This window comes from Vicugna pacos, chromosome 3 (genome assembly GCF_048564905.1).
Source record: "Vicugna pacos chromosome 3, VicPac4, whole genome shotgun sequence".
Classification (NCBI taxonomy): domain Eukaryota; kingdom Metazoa; phylum Chordata; class Mammalia; order Artiodactyla; family Camelidae; genus Vicugna; species Vicugna pacos.
In genome coordinates this window covers 24,096,249-24,120,343 of record NC_132989.1, presented here as the reverse complement: position 1 = coordinate 24,120,343, position 24,095 = coordinate 24,096,249, and the positions used below count along the sequence as shown (strand labels likewise).

The following is a 24,095-nucleotide window of genomic DNA, read 5'->3' as shown; positions in this document are numbered from 1 at the left end:
ACCTTTAATATACTACTGCATATAGAAAGATACAGTGTACAGGGTCAGTGTTGATCCTTGAACAACAGGGGTTTGAACTACGCAGGTCCACTTACATGAATTTTTTTTCAATAAATGTGCTTCCTATAAGTTAATATGAGTTTCTTTTTCACATCTTTTCATTTTTGATGTCTCGTGTTAGTATAATATATTGGTACATTAGTATATAACATATTAGTATATATGTATATTAGTTACAAAAACATTAAAAGTGTTTTGTATTATATAAGGCAGCCTTGATGCAGTGTATTGACAGATGATTCATTTTGTAAACAGACATCATAAACTGAGGGTACCAATACAGTACAGTACTGTAAGTGTATTTTCTCTTCCTTGTGATTTTGTTAATATTTTCTTTTCTCTAGCTTACTTTATTGTAAGAATACAGATATAATACATGTGGCATACAAAATAAGTGTTAATCAGCTATTTATGTTATCAGTAAGGCTTCTGGTCAACAGTAGGCTATTAGGAGTTAAGTTTTGAGGGAGTTAAAAGTTATAAGCAGATTTTTGAGTGCATAAGGCGGGAGGAGCAGTTGGTACCTCTAATACCCCTGTGTTGTTTGAGGGGGATATACTATTTCCTAAACCTAATTGATCCTAGCATCCTTAACTTTTGCAGAACACCTCATGAGACTAGGGTTCTAGGAACATTCTTTGGCAAATGCTGATAGAGAGCTCCTCAGGGGTGTGATTTTTCTCATCTGGTTACGTATTATTGGTATTCATTTTAATATTCATTTACTCTTTTATCTTTACCAGATGGGCACAGATAGCCAAAATCAGATTCTTTTGGAACACGCTGCACTGAGAGAAACAGTTAATGCTTTGATCAGTGACCAAAAGCTACAAGAGATATTCAGCCGAGGTAAGAACAGGTGGTCTTCTGTCCCTGAATTCTGAATCAAGTGTATGGGCAGTGTTGAAAGTGATAGAATGGTAGGGACGCCATGCAACTCTAAACATGTATGCTTGTCTTCTTTTTGTGGGTAGTGTCAAGAGTATCTCCAATTAGTTGGATCTCTAAAAAAAATAGATTGGAAAAAAAGGATCTCACTCAGACCACTGTTTCCTTTTTATATTACATTTCATAATATGAAAATATATTTTTTTTTTCATGTCTTAAATATTTATTAAGGACTAACTTGTACTAGACACAGTTTTAAGGTACTGGGGATATAACCATGAGCTAGAAAGTCTCTACCCTTGTTAAATGTACTATCTGTAAGGTTCCTAAGGACTCAAGACTGTTAACACTAACAGATCACAAGTTAGAGTATAAAGTATATTCATAAAGGAAGTTGTCCACAGACTCATTCACATTAACAGCATATTAATTTTTAAGAATTAAAAAAATTATTAGCTTTTGTTATCTTTTTCCAGTTCAGATACAGATTTTGCTTAAGATTCTACCCAAAGGGCAGACTTTTGCTTCATTTATCCTTCCTTTCATGTCATACTCCACTCTTCTTCCTTTCTGACCCCCATGATAATCATGATTTTCAGTGAAATAGGGTCCTTGGTTCTCTTTTGTCAAACTAAATCTAAATAGTAAAGGTAGGAAAACTGGCCTATTTGGGGAAGGAGAGTATCAGGATAAAGTAATGTTTAATAATCAAGGAAAGGTATGGAGGAGGAAAGAATGTGAGGAAAAACTGATAGCAGAAAGAAGAAAATTGAGTGGACAGAATGAGACGTGGAGATGTATATGAATATATATGGAAAAATTCAGGAAGCTTAATTGTAGCTCTGAAAGATAATGTAAGCAATGGTTTAGCTGTATAGTCTCAAGTGTATAAAATATGCAAGAGAGAGAGAAACTGTCCTTCTTGGAGGACCAGCTGAAATTGCAGTGTAACATTACCTGCTGATAAAGTAATATCTTTGAAACCCTGTGTTCCTAGGAAGACAAGTGCTGTATTTGTTCAGACTATTATTAGTGCAGAGGCTGGAAACCTCATAAATTGAACTCTCCACCTCCTGTATGGAAAGTCAGATAGCAGAGTGTAAATGGTTATGTGTCATTCCTGTGGTAACTAACAAAATAGTGTGTTCAACTTACTGGCCTCTCACTTTTTTTATGCATGTGTCAGATACACAAGTACATTTTCATACTACCTATAGTTTTTGATTTATAAATTTCCTTTCTGTATTACTTCTAGAATTAGAAGATTGAGATAAGGTAGAATTAGAGGCCTGGGAGAGTCTAAGAAATCTCCAAATAAACAATTTACAAAAGTCACTGGGAAAAACTATTTATGTTTTGTTTTTAAGTTGCTGTATGTGGTAACTCTGAAATTACTTATTTATTCAGCTCCATATGAGAGGATTGAACATGCCACACATTTACACTATATAGTTTTCCTTCTGTTTTTAGAAACAATAGTGAAATACAGTTTAGCCAAAAATACTCAATCCTGCCTGATTTCTCCTAGGTCCCTACAGTGTTCAAGGTCACAGGGTCAAAGTCTATCAGCCAGAGGGAGAAGAAAGTTGGCTCTGTGGTGTTGTAAGCCATCAAGACTCCATCACCCGTCTTATGGAGGTGTCTGTAACTGAGGTGAGGCTTTGTGTTATTTTGTCTGAGGTCCACCCATCCCCTTAAAGAGGGTGATGCAGAGAAAGGGAGCACTTCATTGCATGTATGAAGACTTGGGTTTCATCTCTGGCTTTATCATTTAATGATTATATGACCTTAACCTTAGAGTTCTCATCTGTAAATTATTATTTTTTATTTATTTTTAAAAATTTTTATTAATACTATTTTGTTAATGGAGGAACTGAGAATTCAAAGCAGCACTTTGTGCATGCTAAGCATGTGCTCTACCACTGAGCTATACCCACCACCTCCCTCATCTGTAAATTAGAGGTAGCCACTCCCTGACCTGACAGCATCTGTTTTGGAAACTGAGATAATGTATTTGAAAGTGCTTTGAAATCTATAAAACAGTTTACAAATGTGAAGTGGAATTATTATATAGTTATATTCATAAAGGCTAGTGTTTAAAAATCTATAATCAGTTAGCTTTTGCTTCTGTAATACTAATGCCACTCTGACTTAGATGCTGAAAAAAATGAATTGTTTCTAATGAAATAAATAGAAAAGCATAGCATCTAGAGCTACCTGGTGAATTGTCTAGGAAGAACAAGAGTATTTTGAGGCAAACAACTATGTATTTATGATATCTTGAATTGGTTTCAGACTAGCCCTTAGCAGTCACATGTAAGCATAAATGATTTTAGTTATTTCTTTCTTGAATTTTTTGATTATTCAATTATGCAATTAATTTCAATTTTAAAACTTCAAATGAGGCACATATATGTAAAACAGAGGTTGAAACCCGTAACTTCCCCTCGGCAAATATTACTCCCCCAGTGGTAACCACCATTAACAGCTTGGTGTATATTTTATATGCTTCCAAGTATCTTCTGTGTGTTTGTATAATATTTATATATTGTCTATTTATGTGATAACTATATAAATCACAGTTTATTTACAAATGAGATCATACAATAATATACTTCTATAATTTACCTTTTTAAATTTTAAATTGTCAACCTCTTTGTAAATATATGTAGAAATCTGCCTCATCCTTTTAAAAATGGATACTATTTACTGAATGGATGTATTATAACTAATTTAATCTTAAATTGATGGACATTTAAATTATTGTCAGTATTTTCACTAATACAAATAATGCTGCAGTAAGTTTCTTTGAGCATATATCATTTTACAGTTCTACATTATTTATTGGAATAAATTCCTAAGTATGTAACTACTGGGTCAGAGGATACGTACATTAAATCTGACAATGTCCATCAAGTTGGCTCCTCCCAAAAGCTTTTATTTTTTTATTGTAGAGTGGTGCTTTTAATGATTATTCTGAAAGTTTTTTGTTTCTTTATGAATTACAGAGTAAGAAGATTTTAGAGATGCAGAATTTGAAATCAGCATCCCTATAAGAGACACTTGAGAATTGAACTCAATTATTTTATCCATTTGTTTTAACAAGTATTTTGAGGGCTTACCATATTTTATACCTTGTTTCAGTTGTTGTTATCCTGGCAGTGAATGAAATAGTAGCCACCCCTGCTCTCATGAAGCTTTCATTCTAGTAGGGGAATAGAAACAAATAGAGATAATTACATTTATTAGAAAAATACATAATTATTTATGAACAAGGCATTAAATCTTCCCCCCCTTTTTTTTATTTTTCCTCCTATCTCTTATCCTGCTCCTACTGTAGAGTGGTGAGATCAAGTCCGTAGATCCCAGACTGATCCATGTGATGCTGGTGGATAATTCAACGCCTCAGAACGAGGTATAGTTATGGACTGAGTCCAGAGCAGACTCATGAGCTTGCATTATCTTCTTATATACATTCCTTATATGTGTGTTATCCATGGATACCCTTTGGGTTTCAGCTCTGGCCACTGTACATTTTTTGCTCTCCACAATCTTACCTAGTTAAGGGAGTATAATCTCAAGAAAGAGACCTAGTCTTTGACCCTTTTCATCATGGCAATGCTGCCTGGCTGTTTTAAAATCCATGGCCTAACTATTTCTTCTTACATCTTTTCGGGACAGGTATATTTGAAAGATACAGTAGACAGTTAAAAGTGTAATAAGCAGTAGTAATATTTATGACATACCCAGTAATAAGTGGAGGAGAAGCTACATCCTCTTTTTCTTTCCATTAGGTGGTAGTGAGCTCCAAGGAAATCTGAAATTCCATAGCCCAAGAAGAATCATATCAAACTGGTGCCAAGTTCAGTGCTCAGCACACAGTGGATTACTCCATAATTACTGTGAACCAAGCCAACTTTTGGTTCATTCAGAATCATCATAAGCCATAAAAAGATACATTATAAATCAGTGCCAAAACCAGTCAATGAATCCTGTATGTTTCCTTCAGTAGGACGTTGACTAAGACCGCCATCTGTCCATATATTTCACATAGTCTCTTAGCACCTGTGTAATATTTCTCTCTTGGCTGCTCTTGCTAAGTGTATAGTTCTTCAGAAGAATTATCCAGTCATTTTTGACTTGATAAAACAAGATTAGGGTAGGAAAAGAAGAATCAGGGCTAAATTTAATAGCTCTTTAATTCAAATTATATTATCACAATAATATAAGTCTCTTGACTATTTATATGGCTGAAAAACACTTTTTACTATTATGGCGCATTGCTTCTGTTTTATTTCCTTCCTCATTTCATTCATTCATTAAGCATCTATTATATGCCAGGTACCGTTCAGCTGGACAGATATAGCTGAGAGTATTAGTCTCTGTGTCCTAGGCTGTCTACTCACATGTGAATACCTTACCATAAGTAGGACATATGTATAACTTGTTGCTCATGAAGATTGCTGTGAGCTAGGCTCTGCAAGTTGGCTGGATGAGTTAGAGGTGAGATATATGGTTTACAGCAATAGATGTTTATTCTTCCCTTTTCAGCTTTGCCTTGATGTGACTTTCTTTCTTATCTAGCGGAGTACAACTGACAATTCTGCCAAGTTTACAGTAACCCTTCTTAGAGATCCATGATTATCTCATCTCATTGAATGAGTGAACAAGAAAAAAAAGAGATTTCACTGATCGTTCTTCTATAGTTCATAACACTGAAAACCAGGTGATGATAGAGGTTGAAGAAAGGATTGAAAGGTTTTAGAAGGATCAAATGAAAGCAGTTCTTAGCAAAGACAGTTCTTGAATGAAAGATTTAGAAACTTAGATTAATATTACCAAGAGTATGGGAGAAACAGAAATAAATCTTGAGCTTTGGTTAAGAGTTACAGAAGGAAATTAATGGAGAAAAGATAGAAATGAAGGCAGAAAACAAAAAGGAGAGGAAAAGAAAGAAACTAGAACTGGCAAGAAGAAATGTAGAATTTGAAGAAGTTTCTGTTGTAACTGCTGTATAATGATTACAACAAAGATACAGATCTACACCAAGAACCTATAAATATTCAAGTGCACTGAAAGTAGACTAATCAAGTTGGTAAATATTAATGGCCAAATAACAGTGTGTCACTAGCTTACTGCCATCCTAACACATGTTATCTGAATAAAACTATATGAAAGTTATGTAAATGAAGCTGAAAAGGAAACTTGCTTCATTCTGGGATACGAATCTAAGAATGGTCCATATGTAAGTTACTGGAGAGAATGTTAGCTGTATCCAAAGCCCCTGTCCTCTTGTCCTTCTCTGGGAAAGAAATTTTATTCAGAGATAGGAATTGCCCCTTTTAGTCATGTGTCTTTTAAGGTTGTCTGACCTCTCAAATAAGGTACAAATGAGATTTCATGAGATAGGCTGAAATTACTGGAAGGGCTAAAAAGATTTGCTTGTTTGGTCTTTGGTAGCCTGCCGTTTTTGCTTTCCTCTGTCTAATGCTTTGAAATAAGGTCTGGAGATTGTGTCTTTATAGTGTCCAGAGAGCAATTCAAACTTGTCCTGTTGGGCTGACTTTTCCTTGGATCACAGACTTATAAATGTTGATTTTCCTATTGTTAAGTTGTCACCAGTTTTTAATGACTTCTGGATATAGGAGACTTTATATGTCAGTATTTGAAATGCCAATTTTTGTCAAACAAGGAGATAAATATAAATTAAAACAGATTTTTTTTCATCAAGGGGCAAATGAGTTCCCAGCCTAGCTTTAGCAGTCTATTTTGTAAAAGAAATTCCACAAATGTTTAAAATCCTGAAAAAAGTCCATTTGAGGAAGTAGTGCATTTTATATACGGGAAGGTTTGCCAAGTGAGTTAACCTCTAGTAACCGTTATCTTGCATATGTGTGTTTGTAAACTGAATCATAGGAAGATTGGAGCTTTTTAACAAAGGGGATGTTTTAGAGCTGGCATTGGAATTTGGCAATCTATACCTGCTTTGATTGTCTGCTTCTAGAGATGGGAAAGAGCTAATGGTTTATGGTTTTCACAGGGTGGAAGGTCCCTTGTAATAAATCTTTTTTGAATTTTGTTTTGTAGGGGGGTACGTTAAAAGCAGTAAAATCTTCCAAAGGAAAGAAGAAGAGAGAGAGCATAGAGGGGAAAGATGGCCGGAGGAGGAAAAGTGCTTCGGACTCTGGGTGTGACCCTGCATCAAAGAAATTAAAAGGAGACAGGGGTGAAGTAGACAGTAATGGGAGCGATGGAGGCGAGGCAAGCCGAGGGCCCTGGAAAGGAGGGAATGCCAGTGGAGAGCCAGGGCTGGATCAGAGAGCCAAGCAGCCACCGACTACATTTGTCCCCCAGATTAACCGCAACATTCGCTTTGCCACTTACACCAAAGAAAACGGCAGGACTCTGGTGGTGCAGGATGAGCCTGTAGGTGGGGACACACCTGTACCTTTCACTCCATATTCTACAGCCACAGGTCAGACACCTTTGGCCCCAGAGGTGGGTGGAACCGAAAACAAAGAGGCAGGAAAGACACTGGAACAAGTTGGCCAGGGCATGGTGGCTTCAGCAGCTGTGGTCACTACCGCCAGCTCCACCCCAACCACGGTGAGGATCTCAGACACTGGCCTTGCAGCAGGGACTGGGCCGGAAAAACAGAAAGGCAGCTGGTCGCAGGCCCCAGGAGAGGTGAGTTGTTTCAGGGGCAGATCTGCAAGATTTGGGTTCACCCTTTCACCCTACTTTGTTTCTTAACACATTAAAAAGCATTTCAAATGCCATAGGAAAGGAGTATTTCTAGGATGTGCTTAAATTGTATTATGAATAGTCCTTTACTGCTCATTGGGCAAATGTGTATATTTTAATAACTTTATCAGCTCTTAAAAGTCCTGAACAATTGGGCTAATCGAAAACTTACTATGCAACCCAATTTAATGAGTTGTTAAAATAAATCTGGTGGGGAATCTTTTTAATTCAGTTATCTATTTAATTCACATAGTGGTTGAGCCTCCACCAGGCCTGTGAGAGGCGAGGTTAATGAATTACAGTGTTGGTAACAGTGAACGCTATAATTAAGGCTATGTGAAAGCTACTATTACCAACCCCTATTTTCAGTTCATCATTTTCTATGACATTTTCCTTTGAGGCTGGGCTTCTTTCCATAATTTGATATGACCATGAAATTTTTTTTCCCCCTAACTTAATCTTTTAAAGCCTTACCTGGAAAAATTGATGGAATTAATCACAGTAGTATCCAGTCTACTATGTTCTTTATCTGATAATGCATGTATTGTTGCTAAAATGGAACTTTGGTTAAATACAAGTTTACATCAAGTTGGCTGCCCACTCAAATTTGAAGCAGTATAAAAATCAGTTCTTACAGTTTTTTGACTGTTACCTTGATCACCAAAGTGTGATTTATGATGCTAGTCGTATTTTTTCAAAGTAGCTCTTAACTCAAGCTGGAATATGAAATACAAATAAAATACCAAATGATGTTTTAAATTATTTATAGGAAACTACTGTGTGCTAAGTACTGTATATTATAAATAAAGAATTGAAAATCCCAGTTTGAAGGAGCTCACATCCTAAAATGGAATCATTTTAAGTATAACAGTGCTGGATAAAACATGGCATACACATTTCATCTGACTTCTTCCATTCTCTAGAAAATGCAGTTTATTAATCTCTAGTGTGCAGGGATGGGAAAGGAGGCAAAAGAGGAGAAGGCTTGTAAATGCAAATTTCATGCTCTTCATGGTTTGTTCTCTGTTAGTTTACCAGCATTCCCAAGTCAACTAGGTCTTCACTATGTGTAAGTCATTATATTGCCCCAATCAGTTAAAATCAAATCCATGTCAAAGGCAATGTGTTTGTAAATGGGGATTATAAAATAGACCAAATATTACATGCTGTAAGAAGAGATTCCCCCAAATGCTGTTGTTCTTGGAGTAGCAAAGCTAGATAGATGAAATGTGGATTCAAAGGGCATTTTTCCAAATGGGTTTGAAAAGTTTAGTTACTTTGCTAATGTGTGAGCCTTGATATTCTCTTGGAATATGATTGAAAAGTGCAGAAGTGGATGTTTCCATTATGATGTAAAACCTGAAATAGGGACAGATTCTCCAGGAAACCCTTACCCTAAATATTAGGTTGAAATCAGTTTGTCATCACTTTTTTATAAGGAAAGGATTTGGAATTTTATTGTTTGAAAGAAAATGAAAGAACATCCAAATTATTTTTCATTCATGTGCGTATTTATTTTTAAAGAGTAACTTTAGTAGTGAAACCTGAGATCCTTATGCTCATTCTTTGCAGTCATACAGGTGTCAAGGCTCCTGGCCAAATCCTGCCAGTGAAACAACAGCAGAACCTCAGTGCTATAGCTGTCTGTCCTCTTTTTTATTTGAAGGAGGTTTAAGTCAATGGTTGCTGGTTAGTGGGAAGGAAAGGAAGAAAGAATAATGAACTAAGTTTTTGTCTGTTAAATGCCCTGAAGCAGTCTCTGGAGCAAATGTCAGCTGGAGACTAGCCATAGGTGGCCTGCCTGGTTCTTCTACCTCTTTGCCACCCTCTGAGAAAGTCATAAATGTAGATTCCTCTTGCATATTTAAAGAATACCTTAAAGTCACTATGAACTCATCTACAAAACAGAAACGGATTCACAGATGTAGTAAACAATCTTATTATTAATGGGGAAAGGAGGTGGGAAGGGATAAATTTGGGAGTTTGAGATTTACAAATGTTAGCCACTATATATAAAAACAGATTTTAAAAAATAGTTTCTTTTGTATAGCACAGGGAACTATGCTCACTATCTTGTAATAACCTTTAATGGAAAAAAATATGAAAATGAATATATGTATGTATATGCAAGACTGGGACATTATGCTGTACACCAGGAATTGACACACTGTAATTGACTGTAGTTCAATAAAAAATTTTTTTGAATTTTTTAAATTAAAAAAAATAGAAGAATAAAAATTTTAAAAAAGAGTTGCCTACGATTGATAACAACAACAACAAAAAAATAGATTTTCTAAAAAAGTTTCTGCTGTATAGCACAGGGAACTATGTTCAATATCTTGTAATAACCTTTAATGAAAAAGATATGAAAATGAATATGTGTATGTATATGCATGACTGGGACATTGTGCTGTACACCAGAAATGGACACATTGTGACTGATGGTACTTCAATAATAAATAAATAAATAAATAAATAAATAAATAAATAAATAAATAAATAAAATGCCTTAGATAAACTGAAACTCCCGTCCCCCCCTTTTTTTTAACAATAGCCCTTTCATTTATTTGGCATAAATTTTTTTAAATTGTAAAGTAACGCATAACATAAAATTTACCATTTTAAACATTTGAAGTTACAGTACTATGGCATTTATACTATATATCCACAGTTTTGTGCAACCATCACCACTATCTAGTTACAGAAATTTTCATCACCCCGAAAAGAAACTCCATATCCATCTTAAGCAGTCTTGGCATAATTTTTATTTCCAATATTTTAAAGTGGTTGTAAGTATCACATAAGGGCTTGTACCTACCTATGGATGTTTCTCTGTATACATATAGGGGTATGTGATATACCATATGAAAGTGATCCTACCCTTCTTTACGTACACATCCTTTATTCAAATGCTGAAGTTAACATTTTTAAGGTTAAAAGAAGAAAGTTTTTTCATTCTCCAATTTGTTATGCTGAATGCTTTTGTTTGGTGGGTATATCAGTATCTACTCTTTTGCACTTTGGAGACTTGTTAGATTCCTAATGATAAGAAAAGAGTTCAGTAACCAGTGTACCTTCTTTAACTTAGCACCTTTAGGTCTAACATTAATTGAAACAGATAACTTAACTTTTAGGTTGATTTGGACCTATAAGTAGATGGCCAAATTCCGAAAGGGTCCAACTTGGCGAGTTTCAGACTGATAAAGAAAATACTTTTCCTTAATGTACAGTAGGCTTGTCTTGGAGTTGAAGTCACTTCTGTAAGATGGACAATTTGCAGTGGCTTAAATAAATCAAAACTTAATCCATAGCCCCTCAAGTCACTGAGGTAGATTAGTAACTAGTGATACTTCACTATTTCAAAGTAAAAGCTAATGTCTGTTCAGGAACTCTTTTCTGCAGATTCTGGCAAAGTCTTCATTTCTAAATAGATACTTAGAAGCCTACACAGCCTCCTAGTGCTCTCACAACCAACTGGCTAACAACCAAGGGAGTGGTAATATGTCATTCATCCTGCCATCTCTAGCTCATCTTGCTAAAGATTCCCTCTGTTTGGTCAGTTTTCTTCCCTCATACATGAAATAATAGTTAAAAGAGCAGTTTTCCTTGAATTATAGGAGAGAAAAGTTGATTGACCCACAATAAATGTTGGCCTAGGTCCAAGAAGGATGTCATAAGGTTGTCAGCAGAAGCCAGCATCACTAACTCAGACTATCTTCTTTTCAGAATTCAAGAAATTCTGTTCTGGCCTCTTCTGGATTTGGAGCATCTCTCCTGAGTTCATCACAAACTTTGACTTTTGGAAGTGGAAGGAGCCAATCCAATGGAGTTCTAGCCACAGAGAACAAACCTTTGGGCTTCTCTTTTGGCTGTAGCTCTGCACCAGAGTCTCAGAAAGACTCTGATGTCTCAAAAAACTTGTTTTTTCAATGCATGTCCCAAACTTTACCCACCAGTAACTACTTCACTACCGTTTCAGAGGGTTTGGCTGATGATTCCTCCAGTCGAGACTCATTCAAACAAAGCCTTGAGAGCCTATGTAAAGGAAGATCTGCTCTTGGAGCAGACACTAAATCAGGCTCTAAGGTTGGCAGCTCTGTGGACCGGAAAGTGCCTGCAGAGTCCATGCCCACCCTCACGCCGGCCTTCCCACGGAGCCTCCTAAATGCCCGCACCCCAGACAGTCATGAAAATCTATTTTTACAGCCCCCTAAACTGTCCCGAGAAGAGCCTTCTAACCCTTTCTTGGCATTTGTGGAGAAAGTTGAACATAGTCCTTTCAGCAGCTTTGCATCTCAGGCATCAGGTAGCTCTTCCTCTGCTACCACTGTCACCTCCAAGGCAGCACCCAGCTGGCCCGAGTCTCACTCCTCTACAGATTCGGCATGTTTAGCAAAGAAGAAAACCCTCTTTATCACAACTGACTCCTCCAAACTGGTGTCTGGTGTTCTGGGCTCAGCTCTTACCACTGGGGGACCGAGCCTCTCTGCCATGGGAAATGGCCGCTCCAGTTCACCCACCAGCAGCCTCACCCAGCCCATTGAGATGCCTACTCTCTCCTCCAGCCCCACAGAGGAGAGGCCAACTGTGGGGCCTGGGCAGCAGGACAATCCTCTCCTCAAAACCTTTAGTAACGTCTTTGGCAGGCACTCAGGCAGCTTTCTGTCCTCCCCAGCAGATTTTTCACAGGAGAACAAAGCCCCTTTTGAAGCTGTGAAAAGGTTCTCACTGGATGAACGAAGCTTGGCTTGCAGACAGGACTCCGACTCCAGTACCAATAGTGACCTGTCAGATTTGAGCGACTCGGAGGAGCAGCTGCAAGCCAAGACTGGCCTGAAGGGGATTCCAGAGCACCTGATGGGGAAGCTGGGCCCCAATGGGGAGCGCAGTGCTGAGCTGTTGCTGGGCAAAGGCAAAGGAAAGCAGGCCCCCAAGGGCCGGCCTCGGACTGCCCCCCTGAAAGGTGATCCTGCTGGGGTTATACATGGGCTTGACTCTGGCACTAGCCTCTCATGCCTGTTGTGCTCTTGGACAGTAGAGGCCCTCTCTTTGATGGAAAGTTCTATAATCTCATAGAATTCCATAGCTAGAAGGGCCCAGTAGTGGTCTCTTATCAGACCCAGTTTGAGACAGGATTGATCTAAACCAGCACTATAAGAGGGCCTCTCTCCTGTATAAAGATAATCCCAGAAAGGAAGATCCTTGATCTTCCTTGATAGTCTGTTATTTAAGGTCACGAACTCTTTCTTTATGTATTTCTCTTCCCTTCGGCCCTTCTTCTTTAATTTACTTTAGGGGGGTTACTCACTACTAGTCTTCATTCTCACATAGAGGCCTTTCATAGACTTGATGAAGCAAAGAGAACCACCCCTCATATATATACCTCACATATATAAGGTTTTTACATCTCTTCCAAAAGTCATTAAGTCCTGTGGTGTGAGGTTATTGTCCCAAGTTGTGTAAGGGCAAGTGTCTAAGAATCTGATGGTAAGAGTCACTATTCTTGTTAGGATTTGGTATCCCATTGGAGCCCCTAGAGGGGCTGGTGGCAAGTGGCTACCTTCTGCCATTTTGGGGTTTTCTTACCCATGCCCAGAGTTGTTTTGTTATCATGTGGGTACTTACCACAAATCCTCCATGGTCCTTAGCTCCTAGTTGAAGCCAATTTGTTCCCTCTACTCCCTTTCTGTCAGGGATGGACCTGGTGGGCACATGCCCATACAGTGCAAGGAAAAGTGACTTAGGTCAGGATAAGTATCTGTCTGCAAGAGGATTATGCTATTGAGTCTCATTTATACCTTTCATAACCAACCATTTCTCTCCCTCCCTTGCACACAGTTGGCCAGTCAGTGCTGAAAGATGTGAGCAAAGTGAAGAAGCTGAAGCAGTCCGGAGAGCCCTTCCTGCAGGATGGGTCTTGCATCAATGTAGCCCCTCACCTGCACAAGTGTCGTGAGTGCCGCCTGGAGCGGTATCGGAAGTTTAAAGAACAGGAGCAAGATGATTCCACTGTAGCCTGCCGCTTCTTTCACTTCCGGAGGTAACCAAACTCCTCTCTTTTTCTCCTTTCCAGTTTTATTAGTGATGTCTAATTCCCACTCTTCCTCTGAATCAGTGAACATCTCTCACCATCTTTTACTTATTTTCCTTAACTCCACTGCTCTCAAGAGTCTGTGCTAAGACTCTGCCATGAGTATCTACTTAGTTGTTTGGATTGTGAAATGATATGTGACTTTGTCCTTAGAGAATTGAGATTGAGCAGTCTCAACTACTACCCCCGAGCTGCACTGAGTTATTCCTAACTTGGGTTCCATTTGAAACCAGCGATGTGAGCAGAAGGACACCACTCTCTATTATGGATGTACCCGACCACTTACTCCTCTTCAGTGCTAGAGTAACTTGAGTTCCCTAGAGAGAAGGGGAAGTAAGATTAGGAGATAATGTGAAGTGACTTTGAAATAGAGATAAGTGGTGAAAATCCTAGAAATATCCTTTGCTTTTTAACAAACAGCAGCTGTTTAGTTACTTTTATTCTGCTTGATCAGCTTAGAAAAGGAATTTCTTCTAAACAATCTTTCAAGAGTTTTCAATTTTTTAAATAAAGAAATCCAAGTGGTTTATCCATGTAGTGTGGATTCATTTATTCAGCAGATGTTTATTGAGCTCTTAGTGTGTGCCAGCCATTGTTGTGAGCATTGAGGATTAAGCAGTACACAAAGCCATCAAATTCTAGCCCTTAGGAGGTTTGTTGGGGATGCAGATAGTAAATAAGAAAAAAAAAGTCAATTATGGCATGTCAGTTGATAATAACTAAGAGAAAAATAAAGAAGAGGAAGAGAATTGAAGTGTGGGGAGGCTAGAGAGACTATAGTTTAAATAGAATGATTTGAGAAAGTGAGATTTGAGTAAGGAACTGAAGGAGTTAAGGGAGTGAGCCATGCATTTTTCTGGGAGACAAGTATTCCAGATAGAGGATACAGCAAGAGCAACTGTTCTGAGTCTGGAATATTGCTGGTGTGTTCATGGAGCTAGGGTGGGTAAAAGAGACTAAGCAAACGGAGAGGAAAAGAATTGTGTTCAAAGAGTTACTGGTGGATCAAGATTTTAAAGGGCTACTCTTAAGAGCCTTGACATTTATGCTGAATAAGCAAGCAGTCACTGGCAGTTTTGAGCTGATGAGTGACACTGGTAAGTGTTCTAAGGATCACTGTGATTACCTTCTTGAGAGTAGATTATATTGAAGCAAAAGCAAGGAGAAATTAGTAGACTGTTGGCATTATCCAGGTGAGAAAATATGGTGGCTTTAGTATAGGGAGGTATTGATAGAGGTGATAAGAAGTGGTTGAAGGGTATATTTTGAAGTTAGGGTTACTTGATTTTCTGATGGATTAGATGAGAGGTATGAAAGAAAAGGAATCAAAGATGATTCTATGGCTTCTGGCCTAAAACCTGAGAGAATGGAATTGCCATTTACTGGTAAGGAGATTTCTCAGGGAAATGCAGGTTTGGGGAGGAAAAAAAATGGGGAATTTTAATATAGGCGTGTAAAATTAGAGACGCCTATTATATTTCCTAATAGAGATGTTGAAAGGGCAGCTCTAGAATTGAAGGAAGGAGTCCAGGCTGGTGATAAAAATGTAGATGTCACTAGTTATTTGAAGCTCTGAGTCTAATTGAGATCACTTGAGGAGTCAGAGTCTAGGTAAAGAAGAGAAGCGGTCCAAGAACTGAGTTCGGAAGCTCTCCAGCATTTAGAGATGGGAAAGATGAGGAGGAACTAGTAAAGGAGGCTGAGAAAGAGCACCCAGTGAGGTATCCTGGAAGACAACTGAAGAAAGTGTTCCCAGCGAGGAATAATGAACTGTAGCAAATGCTGCAGTTGGATTGAGTCAGATAAGGACTGAAAATGACCACTGGATTTCACTAGGGGGAGTGGCCTTGTCAGAAACAGTTTTGGTAGATTGGTGGAGGAAAGGCTGATTGGTGTGGATTAAGAGAAAATAAAATGGAAAAGAACTGGTGACTGTCAGTACAGACAACTCTTAAGAAACTTTTCTTCTTAAACACAGATAGATGGAGGTAGGTGTGGGTGGGATTAAGAGGATTTTTGAGACAGCAAGTTGAACCACTGGGAATAATTTGGAAGAGAGGAAAATAGATGAGGTAGAAGAGAAAACTAGTGGAGAGATGCCTGTGCAAGAGGATAGGATGTGGAGCATAGGTGGAGAGATTGGTCTTCACTAGGACCTAGTTCATTCATAGTAGCAGAAAATAAGATGGAGTACAGTTGCAGGAAGGCATGGTAGTGTGGTGGTGGGAGCTTGTTGGAATTCTCTTCTGGCTCTCAGTGGAATACCTAGCAAGGTCCTCATGGGGAAAATAATTGGAGGTTTGAAAAGAAAGGAGAAGATATTAAATAGGCATCTAGGAGAGGAAGCACACCAGGAGACTGTTGTGACTGCCAGGCAATATCAAGGGCTCACCTGACATAAATAGATATGAAATTCAAGTGTAACACTAAGCACAGCTCTGTATTTTTCCTCTGGTCATGTTCAGTGGTGTGGGTGCTGGTGTCGAACAAGTGGTTGGAGAAACTGATAGGCATTTCTGGGGATAGCTTTTTAGAGAACCCAGACCTACTAGTTGTTAACAAGCCTTCCTGTTAGTGCAGACAGTGCATACTGTGTTGGTCAAATATGGCAAAAATTCTTAACCTGATTCCTGTTAAGTGTCTTTTAATATCTTTTAGGTCCTAGGATTTTAAGTGTGTGTTGGTTTGCATGGCTATTGTTTACCATGTATTTGACTGTGTACCTTCCTGCCTCAGGTTGATCTTCACTCGAAAGGGGGTACTCCGTGTGGAGGGGTTTCTAAGTCCCCAGCAAAGTGACCCTGATGCCATGAACCTGTGGATTCCCTCTTCCTCCTTAGCAGAAGGAATAGACCTAGAAACCTCAAAATACATTCTGGCCAATGTTGGGGACCAGTTCTGCCAGCTTGTGATGTCGGAGAAGGAGGCCATGATGATGGTGGAGCCACACCGTAAGGCACCCTCTTACTCATCTTCTAGGCAACTCTCGTTGGAAACTCATTTTCTTTTGCTTAAAGGGAGGTGTGGAAGGAGTGGCAGATGGCATTTTCTATGGATAAATTAAGACTGATAAGACTTCTTTTTGTAGCAAACTAAGTGGCTGAAGCCATACCTATATCCAGCCGTCCTCATTCTTTTAGTCTTTGGCAGTTGACAGACTAAAAATTCCTTCCTTGATTGCCTCTCATTTTTGTAGCATAGTTGTCATAATTTATATTTTGATCCCTATTTGGGTTTGATTTACAGAATATTTTCAGTTTGCTTTGAACTAATTTTTATTAGTAAGCTATACTTTATGATTTGTGAATAGATGAAGTGCTACTGATTGCCGTGTTTCACACCTAGCACCCACGATATTCAGACATTTTTGATATTTTCATTTTTGTGAGATACTGTACCCTATTTCTAGACCAAGGAATATTATACTATGAAATTATGCCCTGTATTTTAAGAATCCTCTTATTCCAAACTCCCCGAAATTGAAAATTTTATGGTATCTTCAGTGACAGCATGTGGCATTCATGCTCATAGTCACTTGTTCAGAAATATTAGAAATTCCCTGTATTTTGTATCTCTTAAAATTACAGAAAAACAAATCTCATGAATCTTTGAGTTTTATTGCTGGACAAAATGCTTAAGTAAGAATCAGTGGATCTGGGATCTTTTGCTATTATTCAGGGTGGCCAGTGCCAACATATTCCTCTTCCTTTTTCCACCAGAGAAAGTGGCATGGAAGCGAGCAGTGCGTGGTGTACGGGAGATGTGTGATGTATGTGAAACAACTCTGTTCAACATCCATTGGGTTTGTCGCAAATGTGGATTTGGGGTCTGCCTTGACTGTTACAGGCTCAGGAAAAGCCGACCACGCAGTGGTGAGCAAATATTGTCCTGTGTATTTCTGAAGGTAAACTCTCAGTGGAGGTGTGGGACTTGGAAATTGAAGCAGAAATGGGTTTGTGCCCCTTCTTTAGCTATTGAGCTTCATTTATATTTTGTCACATGTTCCAATACTCCAGCCTAACTAGGAAGACTAAAACAAGCCATGAAGGATTATTCTTCATCTTGTCTTGCTTTGTTTTTTTGCTAACATATTTAGTGAGATGTAATTCATATGCCGTGAAACTCACCCCTTTAAAGTGTACAGTTTAAAGGTTTTTAGTATATTCTCAAGGTTACATAGTCATCATCACTATGTAATTTCATTTTCATTACTACAAAAACAAACCTCACTCCCCATCCCTGCCTTTCCTTAGGCTTCGGTAACCACTAATCTACTTACTGTCTCTATAGATTTGCCTATTTTGTATGTGTTGTATAAATGGAATCATATGATATTTGGCCTTCTGTGACTGGCCTTTTTCACTTAGCATACTATTTTAAAGTTTCATCCGTGTTATAACACATAATTCATTCCTTTGTATTGCCAAATAATATTCCATTCTATGGATATACTACATTTTTTTTTTATCCATTCATCAGTTGATGGACATTTGGGTTGTTTCTACTTTGGGCCATTATGAATAGTACCACTAGGAACATTTGTGTACAAGTTTTTGTGTGAACATATGTTTTCAGTTTTTTGAGGTTATACCTAGTAGTAGAATTGATGGGGCACGTGGCAGTTCTGTGTTTAACCCTTTCAGGCACCATCAAACTGTACTCCAAAGTAGCTGCACCATTTTATAATCCCACCAGTGATGTATGAGGATTCCACTTTTTCTGCATCCTTGCCAGCGCTTGTTATTAGCTGTCTTTTTGATTATAGTCATCAAACTGGCTATTGAAGTAGTATGGCGTTGTGTGGTTTTGATTTGCATTTCCAAGATGACTAATGATGTTGAGCATCTTTTCATGTGCTTATTGGCCCTATGTTTACCTTCTTTGGAGAAATGTCTATTCAAATCCTTTGTTTCACTTTGTTCTTACTGTATTATATTACATGCCAAGACTCCTCCTTGCGCCTTGACTTCCTCATTCTTCCCTCTTCTGAGATACAGTGTAACCATTGTAATATAGTGATTTAGAGCTTAGGCTACTGGGATCTGAATCCTACTTCTATATCTTATTATACTATCTATGGTAACTTGGGCTAGTTTCTTAAGCCCTCAGACCCTCAGTTTCATTGTCTATAAAGCAAAGATAATGTGAGTACTTCTGTCACGACATTGTTGTGGGATTAAATGAGATATATGTAAAATGGTTAGCACAGGGCCTGACATCCACTAGGTACTACATGTTATGTAGTTATTAGATCTTTCATTTTTGCCTGTGAAAGATGAGCTTTTATGCAAATTGCCCTCCTGCCATAAACAACTAGAAAACCAGACAAAATATGTGAAACCACAGTTTCAGATATTGGATAACAGGTAGCATGAGTCTGTGAACCCTAAGAAATGGAAAGAAACAAGGTGAATCATATCATTGTCCCAGTTAACTCCCTGGAGGCAGTTTCTAGTTTTTAGCACAAGGAAAGACAACTAACATAGAGTTTGGCTGTTTCACTGAGTTTAGGCAGAGATCAGAATCTAAGAAGAGTGAGGCAATGTACTGAAGAAGTCAGAGCTGCACAGAGAGAACACCAGAGATCTGCAGAGAAATCACCTGTTTTTTGATTATGTACAGATCTGCACATGCATGAGACGAAGTTGTCCTCAAGGCAATCAACTGAATGATATACTGAACTCACAGCTTCTATTCCCATCAGCCACAGTGGAGAAACACTGGGTAGAATCCAAAAGTCACACCTTTAGTAGTGGGACTAATGTAGTCCCAGAATAAAGGCTGCTCTGGAGCCACCATAAAGAGTGCAAAGCAAGCTCAGAAGGCTCAGACTGATCTACAAGTTGCTTAGTTACACACCAGACTAAAACCAAACACTCTTTAACATGTTGATCACCACATCCACAAATATGGGGGATGATTGTGCTTCCTCAGGGGCACCTGATCCACAATCAGCAATCAATGTGTTAAAAGACTACAAGAAAATCCAGTGCTCTGAAACATCAAAATTACAAAGCTCTGCATTCAATGAAGAATGATAAGGTATACAAAAGCAGAATAATATGACCAGTAACCTGGGGGAAAAAACCAACCCAAATGATAGAAAAATCCAGAAATGACAGTGGTGATGGAACTATTATAAAAGGACCTTAAAACAGCTATTATAAATCTTTTAAATATGCTTGAGGACACAAAGGAAATGATGAGGAGAAAAATAGAAGATATTTTTATTCTAAAAGACCCAAATGAAGCTTCTAAAGATGAAAAATATCTCCCCCCAAAATTATACTAGGTGGGATTAGTAGTGGATTAGACACTGCAGAAGAAACAGTGAACTTGAAGACATATCAATAGAAACTATCCAGAACTAAGCCCAGAGAGAAGAAAGAAAGTTGAAGAGTGCCTTGTTGAGCTATAGGATGTATTGGGCAGTCTAACAAACATATAATTGGAATTCCAGAAAGAGAAAGGGCAGGAGGGCAGACACAGAAAAAATATTTGAACAAATAAATCCAAAAAACTTCCAAATTTGATGAAAAAAAAATTAAACCACAAACCCAACAATAATCTGCAAACAGAAGAAACATTAAGAAAACCACACCAAAATGCATCATAATCAACTTACTGAAAAACAATGATAAAAAGAAAATCTGAAAAGCACTAAAGGAAAAAAGGTACATCATGTACAAAATAACAGAGAGAAGAGTGATCAGAAAACCTATATACCAGAGACAGTGGAACAGCATCTTGAAGTGCTGAAAATAAACCCATTAACCTAGAAATCATACCTAGTGAAAATATCTCTCAAGAGTGAACTAGTTTTTCAGACCAAGAAAAGCTGATAGAATTCATCACCAGCAGATACACGCTATAAAGTTAAAGGTAGTTATTCAGGCAGAAGAAAATATGCTACGGAAATTTGGATTTACACAAAGAAGTGAAGAACATTCTACATGGTAAATATGTGGATACATATAAAGGACAATTTTTTGTTATTTTTTAAATTTTTAAAATTTTTTATACAATTTTTAAGGTTACTTTCCATTTACAGTTATTACAAAATTTGGCTGTCTTTTCCATGTTGTACAGTACATCCTTGAGCCTATCTTATACCCAATAGTTAGTACCTCTGACTCCCCAACCACTATATTTCACCCCCCTTATACCCAATAGTTTGTACCTCTGACTCCCCAACCACTATATTTCACCCCCCCACTCACTGTTCTCTGTATTTGTGAGTCTGCTTCTTTTCTGTTATATTCACTCATTTGTGCTGATATTGTTTGTTTCTTGAGTGGGGCGTAACTAGATTTCTTCATTGATTTCAGCTTGGAGGAGGTACCGGGGATTGGTACCCGGGTACCAATGAACCCGGGACCTCTGGGGTATTGAGCTTGTGCTCTACCTGTTGAGCTATACCTTTCCCCCTATATTCACTAATTTGTTTTATTTTTTAGATTCCACGTGGTGATATCATACAGTGTTTGTCTTTCTCTGTCTGACTAATTTCACTTAGCATAATGCCCTCCAACTCCATTCATGTTGCTGCACATGGCAAAATTTTGTTCTTTTTTTATGGCTGAGTAGAATTCCATTGTATATATATATACCACATCTTCTTTAGTCATTCATCAATTGATGGACACTTAGGTTGCTTCCATATCTTGGCAGTTGTGAATATGCTGCTATGAACACTGGGGTGCATCTATCTTTTCAAGTTAGTGTTTTTGGTTTTTTCGGATGTATACTCAAGAGTGGAATTGCTAGATCATACAGTTCTATTTTTAGTGTTTTGAGAACCCTACATGCTATTTTCTTCAGTGGCCGCACCAATTTACATTTCCACAAACAGTGTGTGAGAGTTCCCTTTTCTCCACATCCTTGCCAACATTTGTTAATTCATTCTTCTCTTATTTTTAATCTTTTGAAAAGGTAATTGTTTAAAGCAAAAGTAGTGATGATGTATTATGGGGTTTATAATGTATGTAAAACTAAAATTTGTACTAATGGCACAAAGGAAAGGAGGGGGAAATGAAAATATTTTGTTAAGGATCTTAGACTATTTGTGAAGTGGTATAGTATTTGAAGATAGACTGTGATAAGTTTAAGATACTACTAACCCTAGAGCAAGCACTGAAAAACTAAGAGAAATAGCTAATAAGCCAAAAGTGGAAATGAAATCATATTATTAAAAATTTTCAGCTAATTCAAAAGAATGAGGAAAAATGAAACCAAAAAAATAAAATGGTACAAATAAACAGATACACAGTATATCTTGTATTCAAATTTCTTGTGGTGGGTAGCACAAGTACCAAAAAAGAAGTCTAAAAAGATTCTTTTGGGGGGTGATAAAGAAAAGTTAAAAAACACTAAACTAGGTATATAGATAGAAACATCTTACATAATGTGAAAGATTGAACTTTTCCACTTAAAATAAGGAGCAAAGGAAGAAGGTCGACTCTTCACAACTTCTTTTAAACATTGAACTGAAGTTATTAGTCAGCATGAAGAAATAAAAGACAAGGAAGAGCATTTATTTTTTTAAAAGGCATTTAGATTGGAAAGAGTAGTTTTATTCTCAGATGACTTAATCATCTATGTAGAAAATCCCAAGAAATTGACAGTAAAGCTACCAAAACTAGTAAATAAGTTTAGCAAGATTGCAGGACACGAAGTCAACATAACAGAATTCAGTTCTATTTTGCTGTCAGTGAACAATTAGGGAAAAATTTAGCAAATATGTAGAAGACATATATTCTGAAGACTATAGCATATTGCTAAGAGAAATTAAAGACCAAATAAATAAATGGAGATATGTACCATATTCATGGATAGAAGACTGAATATTAAGATGTCAGTTCTTCCAAATTGATCTGCAGTTAAATGCAATTACAATCCAAATCCCAAAAGGCTTTTTTGTAGAAATTGACAAGCTGTTTCTAAAATTTATATGAAATACAAAAGACCTAGCTTAACCAAAACAATTTTGAAAAAGAATGAAGCTGGAGGATTTATACTAATTCATTTTAAGACTTTCTATAAAGCTATAGTAATCAAGACACTATGGACAGAACGGATCCTAGAAGTAAACCCACTCATAAACAGTTAACTGATTAGTTGACAAAAGTGCCAAGATAAGATAATTGAATGGGGAAATATAGTCCTTTCAGCGAAGGGTACTGGAATTACTGTATATCCGTATTCAAATAAATCAAATGAACTTCTGTTTTTATTCATATTATAAACAAATAACTCTAGTAAATCATAGACCTAAACATAAAAATTAAAACTCTAACCCTCTAGAAAAAAATTAGGAGATCTTTGTGTCCTTGGGTTAGATAAATATTTCTTAGATAAGACACAAAAAGCAAAAGAAATCAGATTTAAAAACTGCTTTTCAAAATATATTAGGTAAATAAAAAGACAAGCCACAGACTGGGAGAAAGATTTGCTGATCACATATTTGCTGAAGGACTTATATCCATAATAAACACCTCTTAAACTCAATAACAAGACAAATGGTCAAGTTTTTAAATGGGCAAAACATTTGAACAGGTACTTCATTAAAGAAGGTAGGTCAATGGAAAATAAACAGATGGGAAAAAACTGTCATTACTCACAACTATCCTCACAACCACTGTCCTCACTAGGATAGCTAAAAGTTTTAAAACTGACAGTACCAAGTGTTGTCAAGGGCATGGAGCAACTAAAACTTATTAATCATTGGTGGTAGGAATGCAGATTGGTACCATCACTTTGGAAAACAGTATGGCCATTTCTTATAAATGTAAACATAAACTTAACATATGACCCAGCATCCCATTTCTAGGTATTTACAAAAGAAATGAAAACATGTCCACGCAAAGGCTTGTACTTGAACGTTTGTAGCAGCTTTATCATAATAGGCAATAATTGGACAGACTTATAGATACAGAATACAAACTTGTGGTTGCCAGAGGGGAGGTGGGTGGGAAGGGACAGACTGGGAGTTCAAAATTTGTAGATACTGACAGGCATATGTAGAATAGATAAACAAGATTATACTGTATAGCACAGGGAAATATATGCAAGATCTTGTGGTAGCTCACAGCAAAAAAGAATGTGACAATGAATATATATATGTTCATATATAACTGAAAAATTGTGCTCTACACTGGAAATTGACACAATGTTGTAAACTGACTATAACTCCATAAAAAAAAAAAAGTTTTAAAAAATAGCCAATAATTGGAAATAGTCCAACCATTCACTACCTGATGAATGGGTGAACAAAATGTGGTACATCTATAATATGGAATAGCTCTCAGCCATA

General features: G+C 37.4%; 1 protein-coding gene across 1 annotated transcript in view; it reads left to right on the top strand.

The window, feature by feature from the left end:
* The window catches only part of KDM3B (lysine demethylase 3B), a 59,488-nt gene that overhangs the window by 20,005 nt on the left and 15,388 nt on the right, over positions 1-24,095 (top strand). Inside the window, exons 4-11 of the mRNA XM_072956901.1 lie at positions 804-909; positions 2,477-2,601; positions 4,289-4,363; positions 7,036-7,635; positions 11,419-12,655; positions 13,531-13,732; positions 16,520-16,734; positions 17,503-17,655. Of these exons, the coding sequence (XP_072813002.1) occupies positions 804-909; positions 2,477-2,601; positions 4,289-4,363; positions 7,036-7,635; positions 11,419-12,655; positions 13,531-13,732; positions 16,520-16,734; positions 17,503-17,655 (2,713 nt within the window). The remainder of the gene's footprint in view (positions 1-803; positions 910-2,476; positions 2,602-4,288; positions 4,364-7,035; positions 7,636-11,418; positions 12,656-13,530; positions 13,733-16,519; positions 16,735-17,502; positions 17,656-24,095) is intronic.